This window comes from Nannobrachium achirus, assembly GCF_963921795.1.
Source record: "Nannobrachium achirus genome assembly, chromosome: 22".
Classification (NCBI taxonomy): domain Eukaryota; kingdom Metazoa; phylum Chordata; class Actinopteri; order Myctophiformes; family Myctophidae; genus Nannobrachium; species Nannobrachium achirus.
This window is the reverse complement of record NC_137829.1, coordinates 49,510,813-49,526,409: the sequence shown is the minus strand read 5'-3', so window position 1 is coordinate 49,526,409 and position 15,597 is coordinate 49,510,813. Positions and strand designations below refer to the sequence as shown.

The 15,597-nt window shown below is 43.8% G+C and overlaps 1 protein-coding gene across 1 annotated transcript in view; it reads right to left on the bottom strand.

Moving 5' to 3' along the window:
• Nucleotides 1-3,744: 3,744 nt before the first annotated feature.
• The window catches only part of LOC308307674 (aryl hydrocarbon receptor repressor-like), a gene marked incomplete at its 3' end in the record, with an annotated part of 35,538 nt that continues 23,685 nt past the window's right edge, over nt 3,745-15,597 (bottom strand). The window contains exons 2-3 of the mRNA XM_080752940.1: nt 4,271-4,461; nt 3,745-3,764 (exon numbers count right to left, since the gene is read on the bottom strand). Of these exons, the coding sequence (XP_080609066.1) occupies nt 3,745-3,764; nt 4,271-4,461 (211 nt within the window). The remainder of the gene's footprint in view (nt 3,765-4,270; nt 4,462-15,597) is intronic.

Below are 15,597 nucleotides of genomic sequence, written 5' to 3'. Positions count from 1 at the left end.
GTTTCCACTGATAATGAATTCAGGGTTCCCACACATTTTTACCAATTAATTTCCCAAACTTTTCCCAAACTTTTCCAGAATATTTAACCCAATTTCCAGGACTATATAACAATAATTCAGCTCAATAACAGGTCGCTTATTTACTCCTATGCGCAATGCCCAAAGACAGGTGGTGTGTGTCAGTGGTTCTCAACCTTTTCAGGCCGTGACCCTGACGAGCACTAGGAGTTGAGGAATTTTGTATAACACGGTTCTATTGTGAAAATAGCAGATCTACATGCTCACAACTGCCTCTAAGATTTGACAATTTGGCCCATGTTTAATTTGTCATTTCAGAGGTATTAACAGTTAACACAATCAATAACCAAAGACAATGCATATCTATTTTTTCCAGGACCTTCGAGGATCCTTGATAAATTCCAAAACATTTCCAGTGCTGGAAAAATATTTTTCTAATTTCAAAATATTTCCAGGAATTTCATGACCGTGGGAACCCTGTGAATTGGTTCAGAACCCTAAAGCCGTGGTTCTCAACCTTTTCAGGCCACGACCCCAAAATAATCATATTTTAACTTTATAGAGTTGAGGCATTACATTTTGTATAACACGGTTCTATTGTGAAAATAGCAGATCTACATGCTCACATGCATGTAGATCTGCTATTTTCACAATGTTAGCCTCCTTAATTTGTCATATATGTATTAAAAAGTCCTTAAATTGTCACTTTAGAAATGTGCAGATACACTTAAACTTTATGTTGGTTTGTTTACTGTTGAGTGAGAAAACGATGTTGCCATTTAACTATTGAAAAATAGCAGATATACAAGCTCACAGCGCGGCACCGAGTGCCGCGCTGCGAGCTTGTAGATCTGCTATTTTTGAAAAATCGTGAAAATTAGAATTTTGACCCGATTCTATAAGTGTCTTTTGAATCCTTCTAAGATTTTTGGAAAAAACGTATGTTTCTATGTCAGCAATCTGGCCAGCCATCGTCAAAGAAAAGGTCCTTTTCACTTCACTGGAGCTCAGTTAGTCTGTTCTCGAGAGACTACTATGTCAGTGGTTCTCATAATTTTTCATGTGAAGGACCCCCAAAATGATATTTATTTGGCCACGGACCCCCATTTCAAAATATCTAGTTCCAAGGACCACCCAGAAGCAAAATTTGAGTTACAAACGTTCGCTTTGAAAATACATATATTCAAAGATTTGCACACATTTTCACGACTTTTTCAAAAATAGCAGATCTACAAGCTCGCAGCGCGGCACTCGGTGCCGCGCTGTGAGCTTGTATATCTGCTATTTTTCACTGGTTAAAGCATTCAATCATTTCTAGGCCTAAATGGGTTAAAGTTAATCATCTGGGGACCCCCCAAAATAAGGTTGAGAACCACTGCCCTAAAGGTTGGTTAGGAACTGGAAAATGACAAATTAAATATTGGTAATTGTCAAATATTAGAGGCGAGGCGTTGTGAGCATGTAGAGCTGCTATTTTCACAATAGAACCAACCGTGTTATACAAAATGTAATGCCTCAACTAATTAGTGCTCGTAGGGTGGGCGGGGTCCCCAGTTACAATATGATAATTTTGGGGGTCGTGGCCTGAAGAGGTTGAGAACCACTGATATAAACAATGGCAAGAGCAAGCAGAAAACCATCATAAAAATACAAGATAGATAGATAGATAGATAGATACCTTTATTATCCCACGGGGGAAATTCAGTTGCCCAGAGGCAGCACAGCAGTTTAAGGTTACAAGTTACAAAGAAGTAAGAAAAAGAAAGAGTACTGTAGTGTACAGTCCAAAGAGCAAGCACAAAAAAAAGAAAAAGAAAAACAGAAGAAGAATATATACATAAAGTGACCACGAAACATTCAACGCTCATAAGTGACACGTCACACACACAAAAAGCTATACTCAAAGCATAACTTAACAAACAGTGCCAAACAAAAAAAGTGCACATAACAGTCACTGCTAGTCAATGCAGTCATGCAACACAGGTATCACACCGCCATATCAACACAGCAATAGTACACAGTACAACCAACACAACCCAATAGTGCAGGGCCAGAAAATAAGTGACCAAAGTCAGTGCAAATAAGCAATAATGGGAACCACAGCAAGACGCCACTGCAACCCTCTCAGGGAAAAGTACGTTTAGAGGTCAGAGTCAGTACAACTTTTGTTCCAGTAGTGCAAGTTAACAGTTGTCCTAGGTAATCCTATTAGGCCTTGGCAAGCGACCATCATGAGTCTCGTTGTATTGCTTGAGAGCGACCGGCACTACAAGACATAGGGTACATGGTTTCCACCAGATAGGAACGAGATGTAACATCCTGATGTATAGCATGTCATGTCTGTCTGTCTGTCTGTCTCTGTCTGTCTGTCTGTCTGTCTGTACTGTCTCTGTCTGTCTGCCTGTCTGCCTGTCTGTCTGTCTGTCTGTCTGTCTGTCTGTCTGTCTGTCTGTCTGTCTGTCCGTCCGCAGGAAACGCCAGCGTTTCAACCCCCGGCACGAATAGTAACTTCAAAAACGTGGCGAAATGTGCATAAATGTTGTTCACCGCAGTCAGCAGATTTAAGGTCAATCTGGCATGTGGTTTCATTTCCCCCCCCCGAACCGAACGTACAAGAAGAACAAAATGTTGCTCGGTGACAGTGGTGTAAAGTAAGTGCGTTTACTCAAGTACTATGGGTTAAGATGATGCTGCAGGAAAGCGTACGCAGTACTACGCACTCGCTTGTTTGTGCAACAACAGCCTGCCAGTTCCTAAGGCACCGCAATTAGTTTACCTTTGATCACCACGCTTGATAAGGTACGGTGCCACTGTGCACACGCACACACACGCACTACACACGCACACGCACACACACGCACGCACGCACGCACGCACGCACACGCACACGCACACGCACACACACACACACACAGATGAAAGGTGTAACATGTCAAAGGTTTTCAGAGATAGTAAAATAGTGTGATCAGCTATTTTCTAAATCGTCTACTGTTGAAAGACTTTACGCAAATCCAATTTTGATTTTTCGATTTTAATTATCATTTGTGTGCCACTTTTTCTGCCCTCTTTTTTTCGAAACATCAACAAGCGTTGGGACTAAGGGGGTAGGGCATCAGGCTCACACACACACACACAACCACACACACACACACACACACACACACACACACACACACACACACACACACACACACACACACACACACACACACACACACACACACATAATGTCCAGGATTCAAACACGAACATGTTTCCAGCGTGGAAAACAAACATCTTAACCACTAGCCTAGAGGGATATATTAGGCTTTTAAAGCAGGGGTCTTCAACAGGGGGTCCGGGAACCCTAGGGGGTCCTCAGAGTTACTACATGGGGTCCTCCAAATCTTCCAATCCTTTTTATATTAACAACCCTTGTGTCCATATTCTGAGAACTTTAGCCAAAAATTGCCGATCTACAAGCTCACAACGCCTCGCAGAAAGAGGTTTGGTGTAGAGGGGAAAAAGAGCAGACTAAGTACAGAGTTTAAGTTTATTAGGTAATGCTGGTTCAAGTGGTTAAATACCTGAAAACACAAATTGACATGAATCCAAAATAAACTGATGATTGTGCTGTCAAACGATAAAACTATGGAATCTATGGAAAGGTTGTGGGGGTCCCTGCTTCATCTCTCTCTCAACTAAGGGGTCCTTGGCCTGAAAACGTTGAAGACCCCTGTTTTAAGGTCATCTGAGATACTGAGATACTACTGCCACACACGCACACGCTCACACCTAAATACACAGACACACAGTCGCACACACACACACGGCATAGCTCAGGGGTAGAGAAACCGTTATTAGAGCACAAAGGGTTCCCGAAGGGTTCCCAGTTCGAATCTGGGCTCCCCCTGAGTTAATGTCGAAGAGTCCTTGAGCAAGACTCTGAACCCCTAGTTGCTCCTGGTGAGTAGGTTGGTGCCTTGCATGGTTTCCTCTGCCACCGGTGTATGAATGAATGGGTGAATGTAAAGCGCCTTGGATAAAAGCGCTATATAAATGCACCATTTACCATTTACCACACACACACACACACACACACACACACACACACACACACACACACACACAAATAGACACACTTCCACAGAAGACAAGCTGGCTTCTATGGCTGTGGTGGCCGGGCGACCATGACGAACTGTAAATCCATGCGTACACCATGTGTGTGGCGTGGCCGCGTGGGTCACTCTGTCTGCAGTCTGCGGTGGCTCACCTTTGAAGTAGCTCTTGACCTTCAGGTAGCCCACGCTGAGGCGCAGGACGGACAGCTTGTCCAAGCGCGTGCGCACGTCCTCGTTGAAGGGCAGCATGTCGGTGAGGCGGTCCAGCTCGCCGTTCAGCCGATCCCGGTGGCGCTTGGAGGGGTTGGACTTGACCACGCCATCTGAGCCGGGGGCTTTCTTACTGCGGTGGGCGGTGGAGCCGGGGAGAGAAGGAGAAGGAGACAGAATTGCGGTTAGAATATTGGAGATGGGAAATATGAAATGATCGTACAAACCCATTTAGAACGGGTACACATTATTGTGTATCATTATTTTATGCTTTAACTATTGAGAAATACAGACTCACAGCGCGGCACCGAGTGCCGCGCTGTGAGCTTGTAGATCTGTTGAGCTTGTAGATCTGTTGTGGTTTGGCAGGCAAGGAGTGTGTGTGTGCGCAAAATTTGGCATGTATCGGGGCAGCGGTTGCGGAGATATGAGTAGGGCAAAAGTGTGACGTGTGACAGACAGACTGACAGACTGACAGACAGCTGGTCGAGGTTTTGATAGTAACTGCGACCTGACAGTAGTTCTCAAACTTTAAAATGTCAAGGTCTCCTCTTAACTCTGACAGTATCCAAATGAAACTAAATGGACCCGTAAGGGTCCATTTAGTTTCATTTGGATACTGTCAGAGTTAAATACTTGTAAGGATCAATTTAGACCTCCCAAAATGAACCCAGGGAGTCACTGGACCCCACTTTGAGGCCCACTGGTCTAAATGGTCAGTTACTCCTTTTTCTTTTAGTTTGTGTTACCATGTAGGTGGTTGTATTGTTAAGTAACTTGAAAAGTAACCATAAAAAAACAACATGAAAAAGAATCGCGATAAGATTGTCGTGATTTTGTATGTTTCCATATCGCCCACTCCTAGGCCAAAACACAGGATGTTAACCATTTAAGACGTAGTTTTCCAGGGTCCCTCAGGCTTGTGTTGTACGCTAACTGTCTCGTGTCTGACTGTCTTTGTTGTTGAATGCTATTACTACAGTCGTTTTTATTCAGCTATGACAGTATAACGCATGTGTTATCAGTTAGATGATAGATACCATATGTTACAATTATTTATTTTCAGACTTTATGTTGTGCTATCAGGGTTTATTCTACGGTATGTGCACCTTTGGTGAATTGTATCTTGGATTTATCAAATAAATCAAATGAAACAAAAATGTCCCGGGCATTTCATTCATGAAAATAAATACATAGATACATAATAAAGTCCTGGATTCAACTACTTTTCAAAGGCTTCTAAATGCCCTGAGAAGAACTGGCGCTCACATCCTGTGACCAAAACAACAAGCATGTGTAAGGGACACGTAACAACACATGTAACAACACGTAACGGCATGTAGTTCGGCTACTTCCAAATATCCAAGAGGTGCTCATTTGGCCTGTCGCTTTTTTTAGACTTTGTTTTCATACTAGATCTGGTAGATCAGGGGTCTTCAACGTTTTCAGGCCAAGGACCCCTTAGTTGAGAGAGAGATGAAGCAGGGACCCCCACAACCTTTATAGATTCCATAACGTTTCATTGTTTGACAGCACAATCATCAGTGTACCGGTATGTTGGATTCATGTCAATTTGTGTTTTCAGATATTTAACCACTTGAGCCGTCATTACCTGATAAACTTGACCTTTCACTCTGTACTTAGTCTGCTCTTTTTCCCCTCTACACCAAACCTCTTTCCCGAAAATAGCCGATCTACAAGCTCACAACGCCTCGCAGCGCGAGGCGTTGTGAGCTTGTAGATCTGCTATTTTTGGCAAAAGTTCTCAGAATATGGACACTAGATTCAAGTTGTTAATATAAAAAGGATTGGAAGATTTGGAGGACCCCCTGTAGTAACTCTGAGGACCCCCTAGGGGTCCCAGACCCTCTGTTGAAGACCCCTGTGGTAGATTATTTATCCCGGCTTACGATTCCTCGCGAATCGTAACCCTGACTCGTATACTTGCAGGCACATGCGGGCAAACGAACCGACCGACCTCTTGTACCGTACTACTACGTCAGGAGGCCGACTAGCTAGCAGCGCGCGGACGGGCGTCCGTCCGCCCCGCTCCTCTTCGCCCTACATGCGTACGTACGTACGGTATATGATGACACATTCCAATAAAACACAGGAACAGGGCTATCATTCAACGACACGCTGCCTAACTCTCTGCTCTCCTGGTGAAGTGGAAGGAAGAGGCGGCAGCCACAAACGTGACTAACAAACGCCGCCGCGTTGAGTCATCATCCATCATTAGCCGTAGTGAGATATACAAGTCAGACGAGACAGTGGAAGAAACGCCTGGGGGAAACTGACTGACTGGCTGACTGGCTGGCTGCTGCTGCTGCTACGGCCCCTCTGGAGACTGCAGAAACACACACAGCCATGTGTTGCCATGTCTGCTTACTACAAGGACTATGAATAATAGTCAGGGGATATCTTCAGAAATAGTGTCAAATCCTGTAATAAATTCCTTAATCCTTGACAAAAAATTTCTTCACCAATGTGTTTGTAAAGGTGTCTAGTAAAACATCTCACAAATACTGGAATTCAGTTTCCCTAGGAGAATCCTTCATAGCCGATGAAAGTTGTGGTCCCATTAAACCAACTACAGCATAAAACACACCAAACTAAATATGCTTTAAGTAGCATAATGTGAGGGGTCAAACTAGGGTGATTTCATGATTCTGAATCCATTGCAAGCCATTGCAAGCTCACAACGCCTCGCGTTGCGAGGCGTTGTGAGCATGTAGATTGGCTATTTTCACAATGTCTGCCTCTAATATTTGACAATTTGGCCAGTGTTTGATTTGTCATTTTAGAGGTATTAAAAAGTCCTTTGTTTACATTCTAGTCTATAGACTAGGATGTAAACCAAGTGTCGGCCCTACAATGAAAAAGTTGACTATAGCTCCTTTAAGTTGATCAACTGGGGACCCCCCCAGAAATAATGTGGGGTCCCGACCCACAGGTTGAGAACCACTGTTGTAGGGCAGCATAATTAGGGTCAAACTCGTCCTTCTGCTAGACCACAAAAATGTGGAATGCCCTACCGAAGGTCTTAAAGGAGTGTGGATCACTGGCATCCTTTAAAATCGCCCTTAAAAACCACTTACAGGCAGCAGCCGTTCGCAACTGGTAAAACAAACCTAGCCCAGCCCTACCCTCCCCTGACCCTTCTCTGTATATACTTACTGTTTGTTTAGACTTACTGTTTTTTTGTTCTTTCTTTTTTTTACCGACTATATCTACTGCATAGTACTGTGTTCTATTCGTCTGTCATTAAATGTTATATGAGATACTTAAATGGTTTCCTGTGGAAATAAGCTTAGTCTTTTCTAGGATCTCCTTTTAGTAGACCTTGTACCAGTGAACTGTACCGTCATGAAACTGTACCTTTCCTATGCAAATTCCTAATAAAGTCTTCAATCAATCAATCAATCAATCAATCAATCAATCAATCAAAGTCGCTTCTTTTTAGGCTTGTTTTTCATAGCCCCAGGTTGCTTATTTCTCTCAACAAAAAAATCACACCCGTGTGAACTGAGCGGTGGTCGGTGTGTGTGTGTGTGTGTGTGTGTGTGTGTGTGTGTGTGTGTGTGTGTGTGTGTGTGTGTGTGTGTGTGTGTGTGTGTGTGTGTGTGTGTCTCTGGCCTGAACAACAGCGCCCCTCCCTTAACATGTGTGGCCAGAAAAGGTACTGCAGGCTCTGCAGGCTACATACAGACACGGACACACGCACGCACACACACACACACACACGCATACACACACGGCCACGTATAGGAGACGGTGTAACCACCGCTCAAAAAGCTACAACCTGGCAACAGTGGGGAGACAGCAGGGGCGTCAATTGGGTATGGCAGGGGTATACAGCTGCCATACCCTGGGTCCAGGGGGGAGAATACATAAATCCATGAATGTCTCATTGTCTATCTGCTGGTTATGTTGTTAAATTACATTAAAATAACTACAAATGCAAAATTTAACAAGGTATTATAATTATATTCTCCACACTTGTATTCTCCCCATCTTGACAGAATGGTATATTCCCAGGTTCCGCAGGCCAGCTGCACAGGTGCAATTCATTATTGCCATATCCAGCCCAAGAAACCATAGACATTTTGGGGTAAAAATTTAGAATGTACTTCTTAAAATAAATATATCATGCCTGTTGCTAAGGTATGGCAACATGACGCCTTCGCGCGCGTGCAAGACACCAGTCATGTTGCCATACCTTACCTTTTTCTGAACTGACGCCACTGGGAGACAGCCGCCGAGCATAGCTCTGTGGGCCCCGGTGGGTTCGCTGGGTCTGCGGCGCAGCTGTTAGCTAAGCTCTGCGCACCGCGCAGGCAGCTGTTAGCTAAGCTCTGCGCACCGCGCAGGCAGCGCCGTATAGCTGAAACATGAGCCTGTCTGCAGCGCACGGATCCCCTTTTACTACAGCCTCACAACGTGCGTGAGCGTGTGTGTGTGAGTGTGTGTGTGTGTGTGCGTGCGTGCGTTTCTGTGTGTGTGTGTGTGTGTGTGTGTGTGTGTGTGTGTGTGTGTGTGTGTGTGTGTGTGTGCGCGTGTGCGTGTGTGTGTGTGTGTGTGTGCGTGTGCGTGTGCGTGTGTGTGTGTGTGCGTTATAGAGGCCGAGGCCATGTTAGTAAATATGGCCACTGGTAAGTAACGGAGACCTCGTTTCCATTTATAAAAAAAAGAAAAAAAAAGGTGCTAAAGTTATATAAGGTGGAAACTGACCGCTTTAAACCGTTTGCGAGATTTCCCATCGTCGTTGTAACGCGTGGGTGTTCAACAGGCGGTCTGGAGGGGGGGGGGGGGGGGGGGGGGGGGCTGATTGCCACGAGGGGGGTGGGGCCGCTAGATTTCTGAGGGCGAATATTTGCCGAAAAATAGCAGCAAATTGGCTATTTTTAGGCGAAGAGGTCTGATGTAGCTGGGGGGGAAAACAGTATAGGTTGCTCCGATACCGGGCCTGATACCCTACTCATGTACAGTACTTGTACTCCATACTTGTTAACTGACCGATACTCTGAGCCTATACCAAAACAATCAATAATGACAGTTAAAGAAACTGTCTAAAAAAAAAAAAATGAATTACAAGTAAAGGTATGATGATGAAATGAGAAAAAGAGGGTCAATAAGTGGTTAATCAATAAAAACAAAAAGTACTCATATCAGCACTTGGTATCGGCGAGTACTCAAAATAAAGTACTCGTACTCGTATCGGAGCATTGCAAAAAAAAGAGCAGACCAAGTACAGAGCCAAACGTCAAGTTGACTTGTAAGTATTGAGGGTTTAAGAGGTTAAATAATTGAAAATGCACGTGAACATGAATCTAACATTTTCTCCTTTTTAAATTTTGCTTCAGGCTTTTATGCCTTTATTGACAGGACAGTAGACTGACAGGTCTTTATTGACAGGACAGTAGACTGACAGGTCTTTATTGACAGGACAGTATAGACTGACAGGAAATGGGGAGAGAGATGGGGAGCGACACGCAGCAAAGGTCGTCAGGAACGGGACTCGAACATCAGAGCCTATGTGGTATGCGCCTGGACCACTAGGCCAGGGGGGTGACCCATGAATCCAGCATATTAACAGTTCTACTGCCATATTTATTATGTATTTATTTGTGCTGGTGCCATCAAAAAGTAGCTTACCTTTGCGATGTTATAGAAAATGATCTATGGATTATTTCCAAAAATAATCATTTTCAGAGGACACATCTATCTGTACTGTAGCCAAACTGACGGCAGGGTGAAGCCTTATGCAAGGAATGAATGTGAAATGGCACGCCTCACTTTCCGTCGTTCAGAGCGTAGAAATCGTTTTCTAGATCAGGTCCTCAGAATACAGCCAGGAAGTGATTTGGGACTCCATTGATGTTTACGTGTGGTGGAAATTTGAGAGCAGCGTTATGGGAGCTTTTTTTACTGTACACACCCGCACGACCCCTCCTCAGCTTACAGTGCTCAAACAAGGCAAAAGATCGAGCGTTCGTATTGGCTTTGCGCCGCGTTCAGAATTGGGACGAGCGTTAACGTTCGAAGCAGTAAAAGAGTTAATAGAAAATATAATATGTAAACAACGCAAAAACGTTAAAACGTAAAATCAAATTTATGATGACAGTGCCGTCGAAACAAGTCTGAATCCATTCATGAAATCTATACGTTTAATCGGAACACAATTTGATACAATAGGTGATGTAGTAGCAGGGCAACGCAATCATTTGAATCGCTTTATCCATATTTTATAGGTTGGCTATTGGAAAACTGCAGATCTACAAGCTCACAGCGCACGACTTCATGCCGTGCTGCGAGTATTATACATCTGCTACTTTTGGACATTTCTGAAAAATGTCGATATGTTTGGACATTTTTGAATAAACAAGATATTTTCAGATGGGGTCCGCAGCCAAACACTTATCAAGTTGAAGATCATGGACACGAAAATGTTTGAGAACCATTAATATCTTTCTCTCTCTCTCTCTCTCTCTCTCTCTCTCTCTCTTAGCTAAGGGGTCCGTGGCCTGAAGGACCCCTGCTGTAAATGCAAAAGGTTCCCAAACCTTTCAAGCCGCGACATCACATTTGAACTGGAGACCCCCCCCCCCCCCCCCCACCCTCCCCCCCACCCTGAACAAGCACTTGGACTTGTAGGCGTTACATTCACGTTGACTCAGTTCCACATACAGATACATGTTTTGAGCAAGGCGTCGTGAGTTTGTACTTTGGCTTCTTTTGCCAAATATTTGTGACAAGTTGGCCAATTTGATGATAAAAAGGCTGTAGAAAACCCATATACACTTATAGCCCTGTTCACTGCTGTGTTTCTCAACCACTGTGCCTGGGGACCTTTGGTGTGCCCCTGAGAAGGCTCAAGTGTTCCCCCTTGAAACTGCTTGAAAGCCAGTATTGTATTTATCATTTTAAAAATGATTTAAACTAGTGAAAACAGCCGATCTACATGTACAAGCGCACAACACCTCGCGGTGTTCGCTTGTAGATCTGCTGTTTTCACTACTGTTGTGCGACGGCCTTGTATGATGAAGCAGGGGCTTTACTTTGCGAAGAAACGTACACATTTGAAACTTGGAGATACGAGGTTTCTTCCCGACAGTGACGATATTTACACCCCCGTATTATGTTGGTGTGCCCATGGATTCTTGGGACATGAAAAGTGTGCCCATGCAGAAAAAAAGGTTGAGAAACACTGGTTTACTGTGTTGAGTGAAGAAAAATGATGTTGCACATTGGGCTAATCATCCGGGAACCCCCCGCCGAAATCATTTGGGTATCCTGACCCTCAATTTTGGAACCACTAATGCAACGCTAAAATGTCTGCAAGAGAGAGAGAGAGAGGGGATGTTCCAGAAAACAACAACCGCTTTTGTGTCAAACCAGCGGATGCTTCTTCTTTTTCTCTCTCTCTCACCCATAACAGCATAGGCTACGTTTTGTTCTGTCGGGTCTCACTGTGGTATTTCACTCCAGGGGCAACAGGGTAGCAATGAAATCAGCTGAGAGAGAGAGAGAGAGAGAGAGAGAGAGAGAGAGAGAGAGAGAGAGAGACCACCCATGCTGAAGGCCAAATTCAAATTTACGAGTCTCGACGGAGACTCATGTCATTAATTACAAATCAGACCCACATGCTAGAAGGAAGGAAACCGCCAGCCAGAAAAAAAAAAAAAAAAAAAAAAAAAAAGCAGAGCCGAGGGAACGAGAGATGCGAGGAGCGAGACGACAAGACACACGACACCACGGCGGTTATCATATCTCTGACCCAATACACCTGCTGGCGAAAGGCCGGGTCGGGGTGGGCAGGGGGGGGGGGGATGGGGGAGCCTGCATGCATAACAACTCTATGAATGGCTTCTCTTCACCGTGTTAATAGGCCTAGAATTATTGAATGCTTTAACCAGTGAAAAATAGCAGATATACAAGCTCACAGCGCGGCACCGAGTGCCGCGCTGCGAGCCTGTAGATCTGCTATTTTTTGAAAAAGTCGTGAAAATGTGTGCAAATCTTTGACTATACGTATTTTCAAAGCGAACGTTTGTAACTCAAATTCTGCTTCTGGGGGGTCCCTGGAACTAAATATTTTGAGATGGGGGTCTGTGGCCAAATACATATCATTTTGGGGGTCCTTCACATGAAAAGGTTTGAGAACCACTGACATGGTAGTCTCTCAAGAACAGACTAACTGAGGTCCAGTTAAGTGAAAAGGACCTTTTCTTTGACGATGTTTAGCCAGATTGCTGACATAGAAACATAGGTTTTTTCAAAAAATCTTAGAGGGATTCAAAAGACACTTATAGAATCGGGTCAAAATTCTAATTTTCAAGTTTTTTTCAAAAATAGCAGATCTACAAGCTCGCATATCTGCTATTTTTCAATAGTTAAAGCATAAAATAATGATACACAATAATGTGTCCCCGTTCTAAATGGGTCAAAAGATATCGTCGCTATATCGGGGGCTGAAACCTCTTATCTCCGTATTCCGACGTTTTGGTGTTTTGTTAACGCAGAGCTACTCGATCGTACTACAGCATGACACGGAAGCGTCGAAAGTAGCAGATCGGCGAGCTCGAAGGTGCGGGCGCGATCGAAGCGACACATTTCGAGCTCGCGGATCTGCTGCTTTTGTCGCCGCTGAATTTGAATCCCGAAATGTTGAGGGTTTCATGCGAGGTTTCCGGCCGACAGAGGACAGGATATGCTCGGTAAAGGGGTGGAGCCACAGCTGCTGCGTTCTATGTTTAGAGATAAACGAAGAATTGAATCGCTTTGGTCAGTGTCACGTGTGCCGTGTGGGGGGTGGGCGATATGGAAAAATACAATATCACAATATTTTCCAAGCTGTATCACGATACACGATTTTATCACGATTCTTTTTTTCACGTTGGTTTTTATGGTTATTTTTCAAGTTACTTGACAAAAACTAGACTCTCTGAGTTCCTTTTGGGAGGTCTAAATTGAACTTTACAAGTATGTAACTCTGGACAGTATACAAATGACAGTATACAAATGACAGGACCCTTACGGGTCCATTGGGTTTCATTTTCTATACTGTCAGAGTTAAGGGGAGACCTTGACATTTTAAAGTTTGAGAACTACTGATTTAGACCAAAATGCAGGTTTAAATTGAATTCTGCAATGAATCTCTGTATTAACGATTAAACAGTTTTTTTTTTACAAGGCTCCCTCAATTGTATCTCGATACATACGATACCTCTGAAAAGGCATATCGTGGAGACATTGCATCGTCTCAATGATAATTAGCACCATATCGCCCCTTATACGTGTCTATCTTTTAAAGTCAGATAAACTTTCTATGACTCGAAGCTAATATGTCTCACCCCGCCAGTCGGTGTATCGGTGCAGTACTAAATAGCACATTTCAGAGTGAAAATAAAAACGCTCCTTCAAACTGATGAATCACTGAGTAAATAAAGCGCCGTGCAGAGAGGAGGGTTTGGTGGTGTTTCAAAAGAGAAGGGGGGGGGGGGGGGGGGGCGGGGGCGGGGGGCAGGCAAACCATTCTTGCACTTAAGTGCTGTTAAAGCCCTTTCACCCCGAGAGAGGGAGAGAATAAACTGAAACAGCCCAAATATTGCGTCATTCCAACCCAATCCATTTTCTTTATGGAGCTGACCGCCTTTTTGTCCATAAATCTGACTTAACCCCAGAAGCAAACTGTACACACAATCGATGGCAGCTCTCCTTCGACGTATACCGTAAGTCTTCGGTCACGGGTTTAGAGAACGTTAACCCATTCAGAACGGGTACACATTATTACGTATCATTATTTTATGCTTTAACTATTGCAAAATAGCAGATATACAAGCTCACAGCGCCGCACCGAGTGCCGCACTGCGAGCTTGTAGATCTGCTATTTTTGAAAAATCGTGAAAATTCGAATTTTGACCCGATTCTATAAGTGTCTTTTGAATCCTTCTAAGGTTTTTTTTTTAAAAACCTACGTTTCTATGTCAGCAATCTGGCCAGCCATTGTCAAAGAAAAGGTCCTTTCCACTTAACTGGAGCTCAGTTAGTCTTTCTTGAGAGACTACTATGTCAGTGGTTCTCAAACATTTTCATGTGAAGGACCCACCAAAATGATATTTAATTGGCCACGGACCCCCATCTCAAAAAATATCTAGTTCCAGGGACCACCCAGAAGCAACATTTTGAGTTGCAAACGTTCGCTTTAAAAAATACATACATTCAAAGATTTGCACACTTTTTCAAAAATAGCAGATCTACAAGCTCGCAGCGCGGGCACTCGGTGCCGCGCTGTGAGCTTGTATATCTGCTATTTTTCAATAGTTAAAGGAGCGATAGTCAACTTTTTCATTGTAGGTGTACATCCTAGTCTACAGACTAGGATGTAAACAAAGTACGGGCCCTGTAAATGTAAACAAAGGGCCAAAATGATTATTTTATCATTATTTTACGCTTTTTGTGGTCATTTTTTAATTGAAACACATATATGAAGCTTATTTTTTTATAAAATATTTTCGAAACATTATTTTTATTTTAGCATCCGTTTTTCAAGAAAAAGTTGACTATAGCTCCTTTAAAGCATTCAATTCAATAATTCAAGGCCTAAATGGGTTTAAAGTCAGCGCTGTTGAGCAAACCTGACATGTCTGCTATGATCAACGGCGCACGCAGGGCGTTGACAACTTTCTGAAGGTCAAATATCACCGAAACCCCTTTATAATTCCTCCTGGCAGTGAGATGTACGGCAAAGAGAGAACTCTCCACCTCATCACCCTTCCAGGGGCGCCGCACCAACATTCTGGGCCCCGGGTACGAGGATTCACTCACGTTGTGTGTGCTTTAACTGTTGAAAAAATAGCAGATATACAAGCTCACAGCGCGGCACCGAGTGCCGCGCTGCGAGCTTGTATAATCTGCTATTTTTGAAAAATCGTGACATCTGTGCGAGTCTTTGAATGTTTCAAATCCTTTTGAGTTTTTTTTTTTTTAAAAACCCATGTTTCTGTGTCAAACTTTTCATGTGAAGGACCCCCAAAGTGAGTTACAAATGTTCAAAAAAACTAAATATATTCAAAGATTTGCACACATTTTCACGACTTTTCAAAGAAATAGCAATCTACAACAAGCTCGCAGCTGCGTGCTTGTATGTCTGCTATTTTTTCAAAATCACAATTCCAGGCCCCTCCCACCTTGGCCCTAGTAACTCGGTCCCACTCCCCCCCCCCCCCCCCCCCCCCCCCCCCTTGTGACGCCCCTGTCCCGTTTCAAG